Source organism: Euprymna scolopes, chromosome 33 (assembly GCF_053919585.1).
Source record: "Euprymna scolopes isolate OS-2025 chromosome 33, ASM5391958v1, whole genome shotgun sequence".
Classification (NCBI taxonomy): Eukaryota; Metazoa; Mollusca; class Cephalopoda; order Sepiida; family Sepiolidae; genus Euprymna; species Euprymna scolopes.
The window spans coordinates 64,556,393-64,572,980 of NC_136514.1; the positions used below are offsets into that span (position 1 = coordinate 64,556,393).

Here is a 16,588-nt window from a genome sequence, read left to right on the forward strand (position 1 = left end):
ACTGAGAGGGGGATGAGCGATCACCTGAATTCTTAAATACAGGGCATACTGATGAAATTTTCCAGGGAGATGGGAAACTATTCTCCTTAAGACAACGTTTAAACAGTTTTGTAAGTATGGGCGCTAGTTCAGGTTGAAGTTTTTTGAGTACCATAATTGGAATACCGTCAGGGCCAGTTGCTTTACTGGAATCAAGGTTTTTGATTAGCTTGGCAACATCAGGTACAGATATACGTATATTACATAGCGTGTTTTCTGATACAGGAGGAAATATTGGGGGTTGGCGGCCTTGATCGCAAAGGGTAGAATTAGCTGCAAAGTTCTTGACAAAGCGTTTGGCTTTGTCTGATTATGACGAGATTACCTCAGGTCCATTGATAACAGTTGGGCTGGAGCACACGCTTCTGTTCAGGATTCTGTTTGCTATTTGCCAAAACTGGTGGGAACCAAGCCGCTGCTCAGCTACTTTGGACTAAACAGATTGAGTATACAACTCTCCTGCGTTCTTTATTACTTTCTTACAATGGTTCTCCCTATATTATTAGGATGCATTAAAATGTATCTAACAATATAGGGTTCTCCCTATTTTATTAGGATGCATTAAAACGTATATAACAATAGAGGGTTCTCCCTATTTTATTAGGATGCATTAAAACATATATAACAATTGAGGGTTCTTCCTATTTTATTATGATGCATTAAAATGTATCTAACAATATAGGGTTCTCCCTATATTATTAGGATGCATTAAAACGGATCTAATACTACAGGGTTCTCCCTATATTATTAGGATGCATTAAAATGTATCTAACAATAGAGGGTTCTCCCTATTTTATTAGGATGCATTAAAATGTATCTAATTATACAGGGTTCTCCCTATATTATTAGGATGCATTAAAATGTATCTAACAATATAGGGTTCTCCCTATATTATTAGGATGCATTAAAATGTATCTAATAATATAGGGTTCTCCCTATATTATTAGGATGCATTAAAATGTATCTAACAATATAGGGTTCTCCCTATATTATTAGGATGCATTAAAATGTATCTAATAATATAGGGTTCTCCCTATATTATTAGGATGCAATAAAATGTATCTACGATAAAGGGTTCTCCCTATATTCTTAGGATGCATTAAAATGTATCTAATAATATAGGGTTCTCCCTATATTATTAGAATGCATTAAAATGTATCTAATAATACAGGGTTCTCCCTATATTATTAGGATGCATTAAAATGTATCTAATAATGCAGGGTTCTCCTTATATTATTAGGATGCATTAAAATGTATCTAATAATATAGGGTTCTCCCTATATTATTAGGATGCATTAAAATGTATCTAATAATATAGGATTCTCCCTATATCATTAGGATGCATTAAAATGTATCTAATAATACAGGGTTCTCCCTATATTATTAGGATGCATTAAAATGTATCTAATAATATAGGGTTCTCCCTATATCATTAGGATGCATTAAAATGTATCTAACAATATAGGGTTCTCCCTATATTATTAGGATGCATTAAAATGTATCTAATAATATAGGATTCTCCCTATATCATTAGGATGCATTAAAATGTATCTAATAATACAGGGTTCTCCCTATATTATTAGGATGCATTAAAATGTATCTAATAATATAGGGTTCTCCCTCTATTATTAGGATGCATTAAAATGTATCTAATAATATAGGGTTCTCCCTATATTATTAGGTTGCATTAAAATGTATCTAACAATATAGGGTTCTCCCTATATTATTAGGATGCATTAAAATGTATCTAATAATATAGGATTCTCCCTATATCATTAGGATGCATTAAAATGTATCTAATAATACAGGGTTCTCCCTATATTATTAGGATGCATTAAAATGTATCTAATAATATAGGGTTCTCCCTATATTATTAGGATGCATTAAAATGTATCTAACAATATAGGGTTCTCCCTATATTATTAGGATGCATTAAAATGTATCTAATAATACAGGGTTCTCCCTCTATTATTAGGATGCATTAAACTGTATCTAATAATATAGGGTTCTCCCTATATTATTAGGATGCATTCAAATGTATCTAACAATATAGGGTTCTCCCTATATTATTAGGATGCATTAAAATGTATCTAACAATATAGGGTTCTCCTTATATTATTAGGATGCATTAAAATCTATCTAACAATATAGGGTTCTCCCTATATTATTAGGATGCATTAAAATGTATCTTATATTATTAGGATGCATTAAAATGTATCTAATAATATAGGGTTCTTCCTATATTATTAGGATGCATTCAAATGTATCTAACAATATAGGGTTCTCCTTATATTATTAGGATGCATTAAAATCTATCTAACAATATAGGGTTCTCCCTATATTATTAGGATGCATTAAAATGTATCTAACAATATAGGGTTCTCCCTATATTATTAGGATGCATTAAAATGTATCTAACAATATAGGGTTCTCCCTATATTATTAGGATGCATTAAAATGTATCTAACAATATAGGGTTCTCCCTATATTATTAGGATGCATTAAAATGTATCTAACAATATAGGGTTCTCCCTATATTATTAGGATGCATTAAAATGTATCTAACAATATAGGGTTCTCCTTATATTATTAGGATGCATTAAAATCTATCTAACAATACAGGGTTCTCCCTATATTATTAGGATGCATTAAAATGTATCTAATAATATAGGGTTCTCCCTATATTATTAGGATGCATTAAAATGTATCTAACAATATAGGGTTCTCCCTATATTATTAGGATGCATTAAAATGTATCTAACAATATAGGGTTCTCCTTATATTATTAGGATGCATTAAAATGTATCTAATAATACAGGGTTCTCCCTATATTATTAGGATGCATTAAAATGTATCTAACAATATAGGGTTCTCCTTATATTATTAGGATGCACAAGTGGCCAAGAAGAAACATTAATTTTCTTGTTGTTGGAGTCTGTCCTAAGAAGAGGTGGAGGGATAATGTCAAGCAAGACTTGAAATATCATAGGTTAACAGAAGCGTTGACAAGGGATCAAAGTTGATGACCCAAGCGTCCACTCTGCAAACTGAGAACAAGTGACAATAAACATGCAGTAGTACAAAACAATTTTAGTTTGATAAAATATTAAGAAAACTGCAAAAATTCTAGAAACTGAAAAACTCTGTACTTTGAAAGTAAAATTATTTTCAAAATGAAGTCAAGAAATGTTTAGATTTTATGAAATGACTTAAAATGAATAAAATGTCTATGACTTGAGAAATTGTTCATTCAAAGGTTGAAAGTTATGTCTATTGAATAAATTTGCAAGATGATACAAAATATTCAGTTCATTCAAATGAGAAATTCATAATGATAATCTGTAAAATTTGGTTCAATGAATTTCTATCATTGAACTAAATCTTTTTTTATGATTATTTTCACCAACTTTTGACACCTCAAACCCACAACTATTACAACTTTTAAACAATTATAATTGTTAAATCAAATGGTGAAAATATAGAATTTCTCTTTTAAAAGCTTTCTAAAAAAATTGTAAAAAATTCTAAATTTACAATAAATCAAAAATGAATTTTGTTTTAATTTTTTTGTTTGTGAATCATGAAAGCAAAATCTCTGATAAATTTTTTTTGGGTTGTTTTATTTAAATGTAAAATACAAAAAATCTAAATTTCACAGCATTTAACTTTACAATAAAAATTATTTGCATGTTTAATATGTTGACACACATTGGGGAAGGGTGCAGCAAGCAAAATATGATACTAAAAGAAATTGTCTTAGGTTGGAGAGTTTTTTGCTTAGTTACGATTAAATTGGCATCAAAGAATGTCTGCTTTCTGTTCCCCGTGAAAACTGTTGCGTGAAAAATATTCAGGGAAGAATTCTTCCAAGTTGTATCTTATTCAATAGCCGATATTTTGACATAAGATTCAAAAATAATAATTTAAGAATTTCGCATTGTGTCTGTGTGTAACTTTAATTGGGATTTTGTTTCAGAATTTTCATTCATTTCATTTGTCTGTGATGATGATGATGATGATGATGATGGCATATCGTTGACTGTGCTTGAAAAATCTTCATGGAAAAAATCAGTTTTAATTGGCGCCTGCATATTATCATGTGGTGCTTGCATCACTGGTAACAAATCACCCCACCGGCTTTTGCTGAGACAACGATACATTTCTCTGCAAATAAAATTTGATTTATGAACACAAGAATGAAAAGAAAACCGTTTCATTAATTCATAATTTCATATAAAAAATACAAATATCACAACCAAAAAAAAAACAAAAAAACTATGTTTTGAGAGCCATGTAAACCTAAAAAAAATATCCACCTCCAAAAAAACAAAGAATTATAAAACTATAACATAAAATGAGCACCCACATCCTGGCCATCTAACAGTAAATAGAGATACAAATTTCTTTTTTTTTTTTTTTCTTTCAAAGATTTTTCAAACAAACTTATGAATTTTATCTGGTTTCAGAAAAACAATGTTCACTTTCAGTCACATCGCTTCTTCCTATTTTTTTAGGGTTAGATTTTAAATATCTAAACATCTCTGTTTATCGCTAGCCAGGAAGTAGGTGCTCATCTCTCACTCTAAAATCTGAAGGACTTTTTTAATTTTATTTTTGCAAATATATTTTCAAGCTATCTCATGTAAACACACCAAAAAGTAGAATCTTATTTTTTGAAGTGATAAGCTACAATAGGTGTGATAAGCTGTGATAGGTGTGATAAGCTACGATAGGTGTGATAAGAAAAATTTGATTTACTTGAAACTTTTTGGTTAAGAATAGATGAGCATTTGGTCCGGGTTTTTTTTGTTTTTGCTTTTTTCGATTTGGAAATTTAAAAAAATGTCTATTAATTGAATGATTTTTTTTGTTATAGCACAATATATTTTTTTAAAACTAATTGCTATTTTAATGAGTGAAATATTTGGTGGTTGTTCAGAATCATATTAAAAAGCAAAAATACTGAAAAATCTATTTATGTACTCATCACAGAATGGAGTATTCCAAAAGTCATATAAATTGCTTAAGTAGTTTAAAAAATATAGAAAATGATTTTTTTTTTTTAATGATTTTCAGCGATTAATGGAAACAAACAAAAAAAAAGTTGAAAATTTGAATTATCTCCCTTTGTTTATTCAAAATGGCAAATCAAGATGCTTCATCCTTGCTTCCTCATAAAATTTTATTTAAAAAAACCTACTTAATCAATTTATGTGATTTTTAAAATATATTTTTGTTTCCTCATAAGTACATACATCATACAGTTTTTTCTTTATTTTTGTCTTTAATGTGAATGGAATTCTGAATGAGAACAAAAAATTTAACAAAGTTTGATTTGTACATTTATAAATTACATAGAAAACTCATGAATTACATAGAAAAATCATAAATTACATAGCAAAATATGAGTATGAAAAGTAATATGGTTAAGATTAAACTTAGAAAAGTAAAAGGATTAGTTGTTAAAGCAGGAAAAGAAAAAGATATTCTAGTAAAATATATAATAAATTTATAACTTAAAATATTGCAGCATTAAGAATTTATATATAATGTTAAACTGAATATATATATTGCAATATTAATTAAGAATTTATTATATGATGCAAAATTGAATTTTTTTAAAATTCTTAATGCTACAATATTTTAAGTTATAAATCTATTATATTTTTGACTAGAACATCTTGTCTTTTTTTTTCCAGTTTACATAATTAGTCCTTTTACTTTTCTAAGCTTAATCTTAACCATGTTACTTTTCATGCTCGCATTTTTCTATGTAATCCATGATTTTTCCAGGCTTTGTTTTGAAATAATATTTTATTTTTTGTGTTCAATATCATACGCATTGTCAACAAGCCATAAAAAAATTATTATCAACTTCTTAAATTGACTAAATAAAAAAAAAAAGCAAATAAAAAACATAATTAAGTAAATAAACAGAAAGAAGGAACAAAAAAAAAGAGAGAAACAACTAATGGACGACATTGTAAGCAAAAGATTATCAGCCTTAGCACAGCAAAAACAGAGAGAAACGATTAACGGGCAACGTCGTAAGCAAAAGATTATCAGCCCTAGCACCATTTTTATTAACTCTCTCTATATAACCCAAATAAGATGGCATGCGAGCAACATTCCCGCTATGATTTACAAACGTGTTGATGATAAATAAGTTGCTATGTAAATGAGAAGAAACTATCTCTCACGTTCTTTACTTATTCTGAAGACTTTTGAACACTAGCATTTTTATTATAACTTTTGTTTTAATGAAGGAAAATTGAAAAAAAAATTTTTCACAATATAGCTGAGAATGTGACCTATGAACTGTAAAAATTGTTTGACATTTGGTTGAAAAATGAGTGAGTGGTGAAGCTTTAAAGCAGTTCTAAATGAGTAAAACTACCATTTAACCATATATTCAAACACGGTATTGTTTGAATGATAGTGCATTCTCATCATTATTATATTGCATTCTTGTCTATATGTTCTGTGCTTTGATTTGAAGGGTTGGTGTAAGGATTGAGATCTGCCCAAAGAGGAAAAAATAAGAGTGATGACCATATTTAAAACTTCAATAAAAAAAAAAAATAGTCATCTGCTCAGCACAAAAGAATTCAAACCAGCTAAACTGCTTTACTGAAATTTATTCACAGTGAGTTACCAATAAGAATAAAAAAATGTTGAAAAAGAAAACTCTTCCTCTTTCTTAATCAAAATTCAACTGAAATTAGGAAATAAAAATCTATTTCTATTTTAGGACTAGTAGAATTTTAAAAAATTTTAATTACACTTAATTTTCTTCTGTTACTTCTTTCAGAAGCAAAACTGCCAAAATGACTTTTATGAATAATTTTCCTGTGTACAACATCAAATACAAAATGACTTACTTGCCATGTTTTTTGGATGTGATGAAAGCGTGTTGGATTTGTCCATTTGAACAACACAGTTTCATATGAATATGTTTAGATTGTTTTTTAGGTTCTTGCAACACTCTTGGCCAATGATTGGCTGAAAATAAAAAATGCATTTTCTTTGTATAGATAAGACACGCAACAAAGATTCCAAACATAACAAGCTAATGACACAATAGATTTGTGTAATGTGAGTCTAAAAGATATGTTTAGATCTGACGACCCCAGAGGAAGATTAAATATAAATAATATAAGGAGATGTATGCAGAAGCATAGACTTTGATAGTGTAGCCATGCTGAAAGAATGGATGTGAGTTCTTGGATTTGCCGATGTAGAACAGTTAAGGTACCAGGGTCAGTTCACAGAGGAAGGTCCCAAGGAAAACATGGGAGAAAGTAATAAGGATATACTTGATAGAAAGAGGAATAAATAAAAACTTGGCAAAATATCGATAATATTGGAAGTCAGTTTCTAAAAGCCATGCATGACAGCATGGAAAACAGATGTGAAACTGAATATGATGATAATAATATGTCATTCATAGAAGAATCGTTTGAGATTTTGTAGTTTATTTCTAAACAATCGTTAAATGGAAATTGTTACTTACTTAGTTTTGAGGATTTCTTTTGTAATATGACAAATGAATAGCGCTCTGTGAAATTTTTTCCTTTCTAAAAAGAAAAATATTTATTAAAATTAAAAAATCATCAAAACAAATAAACAATTTAAATAATGATTGTCACCATCTTGAATTAATGTAACTGGTTGTATAAAAATGTTGTGGAAAAATAAAAAAGTTTTTTTTTTTTTCATGATGAAATAGGATTGTGTATTTTCTTTTTCTTTCACATTTTTTTTTACTGAGAATGCCTTTGGATGAGAAGTGAGGGGATCTGTAATAGCTTGAAATGCTTAAAAGAAAAGATTTAGAAATGTGAAACTTGGTAGTCACCTAACAGCAAGAAATATCTATCTATGACTGTCAACCATCTTATGAGTTATTTAATGTCGAATAAAATTATCAAATCTAATTCTACTGGTAAGATAATATTGATACTATCACCTATCACCATCCCATCGACAAAGTGTTGCATCCCTCTGACAGTTTTACAAGTATTTTAATGGTAGATGTTCCAACGAACTACAAGCCCTCACACCCCCTTGATGTATTTTCCCCTGACAAATCTGACAAGCAGCAAAGTCCCACCTCTTCACAGTAGAGATCCCTAAATGTTAGAAAGCCTTCTACTCTAATAGTTTTTTCCCCAGAACTGCTGGACTTTGGAATTCCCTTCTGGGTTTCTGCTTCCCCAACTGTAATGATATGCCGAAGTTCAAGTGTAATATGAACAGACATCTTACTGCTCAACTCCCTACAAAGTATCCCTGCAACTTATATAGTAGCCCTCTACATCAAAGTGGCATTGTGCCTGGTTTGGGGTGAGAATGTAAAAAAAAAAAAAAATATCAATTCTTGTCTATCAGAAAATTAGTAAAAAAACACAAAAATGTTGCAATGTTTTTACTCACGGAAACAAACTGAAATGGTTTATATCTGACTTCAAAATTGCAGGGGATTTTTTTTACTTCTGTTTGCATTGGACAACACAGTTTGTGGGAACACTAAAAAAATTAAGAACAAATTAAAGAAGGTTAAATGTAATTATCAACATTTTTGTTGATTAGGTGCATTTTAGTTTTAAAATATATTTTAAAATTAACGCTTTTTTTGATAAAAAATGTCTTTCTTGAAATTCTTAAAATTGTTTCATTTGACAAAATAAAATTTCAAAAGACAAAAATTGGTTTTTGTCTAAAATATTAAAAAAAACAAAATTAAAGAAATATCTCTATGATATACTATCAAGAAAACAAAAAATATAATATTACAAAAATCATGTAAATTGATCAAATTTAAGAGGAGTGATTCTCTTGCCTGCCATTTTGAAAAAATCTCAAAACAACAAGAGATAACTCAACAATAATTCAAACTTGCAAACATTACAATGCCTACAAATTCACATTAATTGTTTAAAAATGATTTTCTTTATAAAGATAAAACTTGATCAATATATGTGATTTTTTTAACATGATATTTTCATTTCTTCATGAGTATGTACATCATTAATTTAATTTTGGACAAGAGCTGAAACAGTTTTATAAAAGAGTTAATGCTTACCGGAGAAAATACATTGGCTTCTGTTGAAGAGTCAGCAGCATTTTTCTACAATGAAAGAAATAATAAATACTTTTATTGTAAAGTTTTCTATGGCAACTAAATTCGAGTCAAGTTGAAAAATGATTGAATTTCACAGTTATAATCTTAACTATTGCAGAATACTTTTTATAAATAAATTTTCTTTCCTTTTGTATAAAAATATTACACTTGTTTTTTTTATTTTTTAATGGTAAACAAAACACACTTTTAAAAAAAAATTCTTATTTTAAAAGAAAAACACGATTTATTAAACTGAAAACTTGACAAATGATATTTTTTTATATTTTCCAGTCTTGAAAAGAATCAACGAAAAAGTCTCAGGTAAAAATTAAATAACAAAACATTAAAATAAAACTTTTGGGGGAACATTTATAAGAAGAAAAAATTGAATTAAGACATTATGTAACATTATGTAACATTATGTAACATTATGTAACATTATGTAACATCATGCATTTTCAATCATTTTTTTTTCTTTTACTAGCTGTCTAAAAGAAAATAAATTATGAAAACACAAGAAAAACCCTAAAAAACATGAATAAAATTCAATTTGATTTATTTTGGTAAGCATTTTACTGTATCTAAAATATATTTTTCACACTGTTCATTAATTTAATGAATTTAATTTGGATGTTAACTTTATGTCATAAACAACGTTTTTTGTAATTTTGTATTGTAAAATGTTTTATTATTTATTATTTATGAATAATTTGTAAACATTCAAAATACAAAAAAATAAAGAAAAACAATATTAGTGTATTTGCTTTTATGAATAAAATTTCATAAAGATGAATATTGAATTAAATTAATGAATTTGAATGAAGAAAATGTTAAAAGCAACAGCAGTGACAAAATCTCCACTTAGCAGTTTCTTTCAGCCAATCAGAGAAGCAAAAATATTTAATGCACATCGTACTATAAAAATTCAAACACAGTTTTCTCCTCTTTCCTGTTTTTATGTATGTCACAATCTAAACGGGCACGTTTGAGGTCTGAAAGGCACACGCATATAAAGATACTCACAAATTCAATAACTACTCCTCCTAAAAAAACAAAAAGAAAGAAAAATCTGTCTGATGTATGTACTCATAATGGGAAGAAAATACTGTACATTAAAAATCGTAAATTGATCAAGTTTTTTTAAATAAGAATTTGAGTTTTTCCAAGATTGTTCCAATGGTTTTCTAAAATCTCACAAAGTTGAATTATTTGAAATTACTAGTGGGTAATTGTTACGGCTTTACCTTATTATGTGCTAAAAAAAAAAAAAAAAAATTTCCTGTCTTTTACTCTCTTACTTTCCCTCCCTATCCTGTTCTAACCTAGTCTGTCGATCTGTTCCGCAAATCCCAAAACCTCAACATGAAATATCTCCAGAAAAAATACACGAATAAACCTAGAACCCCATCCTCCAACATAGACCCCTGCTACCATGTCTCCTTCTCCAACATCAGGAGTCTACGTTCCAACCTTCCAGAGGTTGAAACCCAATTGCAGGAGACGAAACCGGACATATTGTGCAAAACTGGCATAGGGCCGACCACTTCCCTAGATCAGTTCATAATTAGAGGATACTCTAACTTAACATCTAAATCTGACCCCCAAGATCGCCATGGGCATGGAATATGTGCCTACATTAAAGATGGCTTTCCGTGTGGTAGGGATATCTCCAGAGAAGACGCTAATTTATCTTATATGTGCATCCGGGTTGCACTTGCTTACACCATCGCATTTATATTTGCCCTCTATCGCCCCCACAACAGCGGAGTTACTATCTTTAAGAGTATAATCTGAGAAAATTGACCACATTCTGTCTGCTCATCCTTCGGCTAACATTCACATCTGTGGTGACTTCAATGTCCACAATGTGGAATGGCTGACCCACTCAAACAAGACAGATGATGAGGGGAGGTTCTGTCATGACTTCGCCATTGCCTATGACCTCACCCAGATTGTTCACTAACCCACCCGTGTGCCCGATACTACCGGTCAGTATGCAAACCTTCTAAACCTTTTTCTCACAATTTCCCCTGAGCTATGTTCATGTTCTGTTTTATTTCCTCTGGTTTTTTCCGACCACTCTGTTGTAGCAGTTAAGATAAAAATGAAATGTAATAAGTCTTCAGACGTACCTCTTCACCGTACTGTATATCGATACTTTATGGCTGACTGGGATAACTTCCGTACATTTATATCTGACCTACCTTTGCATTCCATGTTTAGAAAGGATGTGTCCTCTATAGTATCAGACCTGACCGAATGGTTAATTGTAGGTATAAACCGATTCATACCATCCAAAAAATTCCAACAAAAACCTAACAGCCAGCCATGGTTCTCCCCAGAATGTGCTGCTGCCATCGCGCACAGAAATCACTTTTACCATAGCTATCAACATAATAGATGTATTGAGACTAAAGCTGCTTTCAGGACTGCCAGCAACCACTCTAAAAAAGTAATAAAAAATGCAAGAGAGCTATATGCTCAGTCCGTTACATCCAAAGTAGCTGAGCAGCAGCTTGGTTCCCACCAGTTTTGGCAAATAGCAAACAGGATTCTGAACAGAAGCGTACGTTCTATCCCAACTATCATCAATGGACCTGAGGTCATCTCATCAGCATCAGACAAGGCCAGACTATTTGCCAAGAACTTTGTAGCTAATTCTACCCTATGCGACCAAGACCATCAACTTCCCGTATTTCCTCCTATAACAGACAACACGCTATGCAACATACAAATATCTGTACGTGATCAAAATAGACTTCGTAGCCTCGTAGGAGATGTCCTTTTCTCTTCCTTGCAACCTCTATCTCACAGAAGAAATGTTGCGAGTTTGTCTCTGATGTATCGTTATTTTCATGGAAAGTGTTCGACTGAGCTTCAATCTATGGTCCCCCCTCGCCAAACTTTCACAAGAAACACTCGTCTAGCTGTAAACACTATCAATAATTTCCCCCACTCTTTATCTGTGCCTAAACCTAAACGTAGATTCCATGAACAAAGCTTCTTTCTTAGAACTGCATGCCTGTGGAATTGTCTTCCGTTTTCCTGCTTTCCGGCTGACTACAATATGGTTGTCTTCAAGTCTAACGTAAATAAGTTCTTGATGAGCCGTTCCATGTAAGTTATCAAATTTACCAAATTTTCATTACTAATGATTACTATATTGTCCAATTTCTACTGTACACTCTTTAACCCTTATCCTTGAGTGGCCTCTTGGCCTTGATAATGTGGTGATGCCTATGTAAAAAAAAAAAAAAAAAAAAAAATGTCACCAAGCTAATTAAGAACCTTGATTCCAGTAAAGCAACTGGCCCTGACGGTATTCCAATTATAGTGTTGAAAAAGCTTCAACCAGAACTTGTCCCCATACTTACAAAACTGTTTAAGCGTTGTCTTAAGGAGAAGTGCTTTCCAACACACTGGAAAACCTCATCAGTATGTCCTGTATTTAAGAATTCAGGTGATAGGTCATCTTCCTCTCTGTAAAAACCAATAAGTCTCCTATGTGTCATGAGTAAGTTGCTGGAATCCATATTAAATAAAGAAGTAGTCAACCACCTCAGCAGAAATAACCTTCTTAATGACATGCAATATGGTTTCCGTTCTGCTAGATCCACACAGATGTGCTAACGGTTATATCTCATAGGATTAGTGAATCTCTCAACAAAGGCTTCCTTTCTAGGGCAATTGCTCTTGACATATTAAAGGCCTTCAATAAGGTATGGCATAAAGGCCTACTTCACAAGATTTTCAGCTACGGTATAACTGGAAATGTTTTCTCAATTATTAAATCATTTCTCTCCAATAGGCTCATAAGAATAGTGGTTGATGGGCAGAAATCAGAGGCCCACAGTATTAATGCTGGAGTCCCTCAGGGGTCCATCCTGGGCCCAACTCTCTTCCTGATCTACATCAATGATCTCCTAAAACATATACTTAAATTATTCGTTGACATCTATGCTGATGACACGACCATCTATGGTAACACATCAAAGGCCGTAAATTACAAAGTTCTTTCTGATTCTATCTCCTCTGATCTTGAGCGCATGGTAAAATGGGGGAAGAGGTGGCTGGTTACTTTTAATGCATCTAAAACCAAGCTCCTATCTTTACATCATCAAAGCTCTAATCCCCATCTGGCACCAATTGAAATGGATGGCTCTTGTCTTGGGAAGGCTCCATGTTTTGACAAGCTTCTAGGATTGACCTTTACTCCTGATCTGAAATGGAACACGTACATTTCAGGTCACTGAAAAAATGGTGGGATCTCTTTACCGCTCCAATAGATATCTCACTGCTGATGCAGTTCTCTACCTATATAAAAGCCAAGTACGTCCAAGGATGGAGTATTGCTGCCACATGCTGCTAAAAACAGCTTATCCTGCCTTGACAGAGTACAAAATAGACTTCGTAGCTTAGTGGGGGATTCCCTTTTCTCTTCCCTGCAACCTCTCTCCCACAGAAGAGACGTTGCGAGCACGTCTTTGTTTTATTGTTATTTCCATGACAAGTGCTTGTCTGAGCTCCAATCTCTCGTCCCCCCTCGCCAATCTTTCACGAAAAACACCCGTCTAGCTGAAACCACTGTCAATAATTTTCCCCACCCTTTATCTGTACCTAAATCAAAACGTAGATTCCATGAACAAAGCTTCTTTCTTAGAAGTGCATGCCTGTGGAACTCTCTTCCGTTTACCTGTTTCCCACCTGACTACAACTTGGATGTCTTCAAGTCCAACATAAACAAATTCCTGATAAACCACCTCCTTAAGTAAGACACTTTATCAAATCTCCATAACTAACGATTATTACAGTATTATCCCATTGATTACTGTACATACAATAACCCTTATCCCGAGTGGCGTCCGAGCCTTGATAATGGTGACTACCATGTAAAAAAAAAAAATCACCCTTGTCATGCAAAAAAATGAAAAATAATCTTACTTGATCAACTTTTAGTGTACAATATTTTCTTTCTGTCACAGGTTTTTCTTTAATATTGGTATTTTTCTTTTTTCATCTTGAATATGAACTTGTACCATACAGTGAAACGTACATACACATAAAACACATACACAAAATAAAGCATATTAATACACACATACACAAATCTACACGCCTATCTCATTTACACACACATAACAGCCGACAGCCAAAATGAACACATGTATCCAGTTTTTTCTTGCGTGTTAAAACAACTCTTTCTTTGAATTTTCATTCTTCACAAACGTCACATCTTATCAAGTTGTTGAATAAAATTATTTTTATATTTGTTATTCTTTTACTTGATATCGTCTTCCCACCACAAAAACCAAAAAGATAAAAAAGAAATCAATTAAAAACTCCTGAAGTTACAAAAAATACAAACGCAAACATTTTTATGACATAAAAGTGAAAATGCCTCCAAATTCTGCATGTGACACGCCTCTCACCATAAAAACGGACCAATTTAAATCTATAAAATTCACTTCTTTTGATAGGACTAACCTTTAATATAGAATCTCTTGCTTCTAATACCAAATTGAATCCAGCATTTGTTCCATTTTCTATGATGATCTGAAAAACAAAATATACTTTCATTTTGGGACAGATTTTGTATCAAATTATTAATTCTTGACTTTTAAGTCCAAATTAGAAACTGAAAATTTATTCAAGTGAATAATTCCAAATTCCTGGTAGTTCATCTTCTATTATGTCTGTGTGCATGTGTGTTTGTATGCTCAGCTAAAACTCTAAAACTACAAAACGAATGGCCACAAAGTTGCTAGATTCTTAATCAGTGTTGCTTTGAATAAAAAATATCTAAAATTAAAAAAGAAAATTCATTTGTGATGGTGGTGGGTACGTTTTTCAGTGTTCTATTCAATTTACTAATCCACAGAAAAAATGCTGACTCATCATTCCAAAAAACCTATTATATAAAGAACAGTTGTGTGTGTGTGTGTGTGTGTGCACACACAAGAATGGGCTGGATGGAGGAGAAAGAGGAGATTTGAGAGAGAAAGATAGAGATAGAGGTTTTAGCAGAAAAAAGGTTATTTTTGCTCTAGGGAAAGCTGAATAGCCCTGCTAGTTTTATATAATACTAGTAGCAGGAGACACATTTGGTTCAGACTCATGCTCCCAGTCCTGAACCCTACATTACAATTTTTTAAATTAATATTTATTATATTTCTTCAATTTTGAGGTTATAAATAAAATAAAATACAAACGAACACTGTTTTTACTGTTTACAATTGCCTGGCTTCGACATAGACCCCACAATATACTTTTATTGGATTCCTTCTAAAATGTTAATAGAGGAAAGTTGTTTGATCTTAGTATTTGCCAATAATTATCAAAAAAAAAAACTAAAGTAGTTTTACAAAAAAAATCATGAAACTTTTGTTTGGCACCTTCTGGAAAATTCAAATGATAGTACAGTTCTTATTCTGTATAAGTGCCCACTAATCATGATACACTAGTTGGAAAAGGTAAAACAGCTATTGATAAACATGTTTCAAAATTAAAACAAATCGATGAGGCCATTAAATCAAGTTGCAGTAGCTTAAACAAACAAGACTTTAAATTGCAATCTTATCTCATTTACTCACCAAAATTAACTTCATCCAACTTTTTCCAATTTCCTAAACTCAAATCTCACCTGTATGATTCAAAATAATGATCTCATCAAAATATTTACCATATAATCTTCTGTGAGATTCCAAAGTTTATGTATTGTTGCCAATCTGTCAGCTTTTGATTTCAGTTCAAATAAGGAATATGAACAAATCACCAAATTATAAAGTTTCTACAAAATTAAAAAAATTATAATAATTTAAAGAGCAAACAAAAAAAATATTTTTTTAACCTAATTTTTATTTTTCCATGCTTTTATTTTAATTCAATGTATTTTAAGTTTTTTCTTTCATTAAAATTTTGTTTTCTATTTGATTCTTGTCTATATTAAAAAACAAATATTTTATTCACTCTATACAAAACAATAAATATTTTAAGTATTCTTCTTTTCAAATTTTCACTTAATGAAAAACTAAAAGAATCTGAAAAATTAATTTTTCTCTTCTTGGTAGGTTTTAAAAAAAATAAACAATTTGTAATTTAGCATTTGATTTAGTCTGGTCTGTTTAAAGTTGTATGACAATGTATCTAATGTCGTACGGACTCTAAATATTTTTTTGGTGCTTATTCAAAGAAATGCATTTCAGGTAAAAATATTATTACATAAGTATGTATCATGTCAAAATTTGTATAAATTCCAAAATTTATAAAAAATCATCGAGTAGAATATGTCCTAGATCTATTTTTCACAAAAAATCAGACATTAGCTGTCAGGCATTTCCCGTTTTTTCAATGGTGTATTTCGAGGAAAGGAAAAATTGGTGGCACAATTATTTCACATAAACGCAATATTATTAATAAATTCTGTTT

At 31.0% G+C, this 16,588-nt stretch overlaps 1 protein-coding gene across 2 annotated transcripts in view; it reads right to left on the minus strand.

Moving 5' to 3' along the window:
* Window positions 1-3,638: 3,638 nt before the first annotated feature.
* Window positions 3,639-16,588, minus strand: part of LOC145258274 (ribosome assembly protein METTL17, mitochondrial-like) — a 60,855-nt gene continuing 47,905 nt past the window's right edge. Inside the window, exons 9-15 of one of the 2 annotated variants that reach the window (XM_080116271.1) lie at window positions 15,843-15,950; window positions 14,648-14,716; window positions 9,125-9,169; window positions 8,476-8,568; window positions 7,553-7,616; window positions 6,921-7,041; window positions 3,639-4,203 (exon numbers count right to left, since the gene is read on the minus strand). In XM_080116271.1, coding sequence (XP_079972397.1) covers window positions 3,963-4,203; window positions 6,921-7,041; window positions 7,553-7,616; window positions 8,476-8,568; window positions 9,125-9,169; window positions 14,648-14,716; window positions 15,843-15,950 — 741 coding nt within the window. In that variant the 3' untranslated portion in view covers window positions 3,639-3,962. The remainder of the gene's footprint in view (window positions 4,204-6,920; window positions 7,042-7,552; window positions 7,617-8,475; window positions 8,569-9,124; window positions 9,170-14,647; window positions 14,717-15,842; window positions 15,951-16,588) is intronic. The other variant, XM_080116272.1, reaches the window with a different exon arrangement.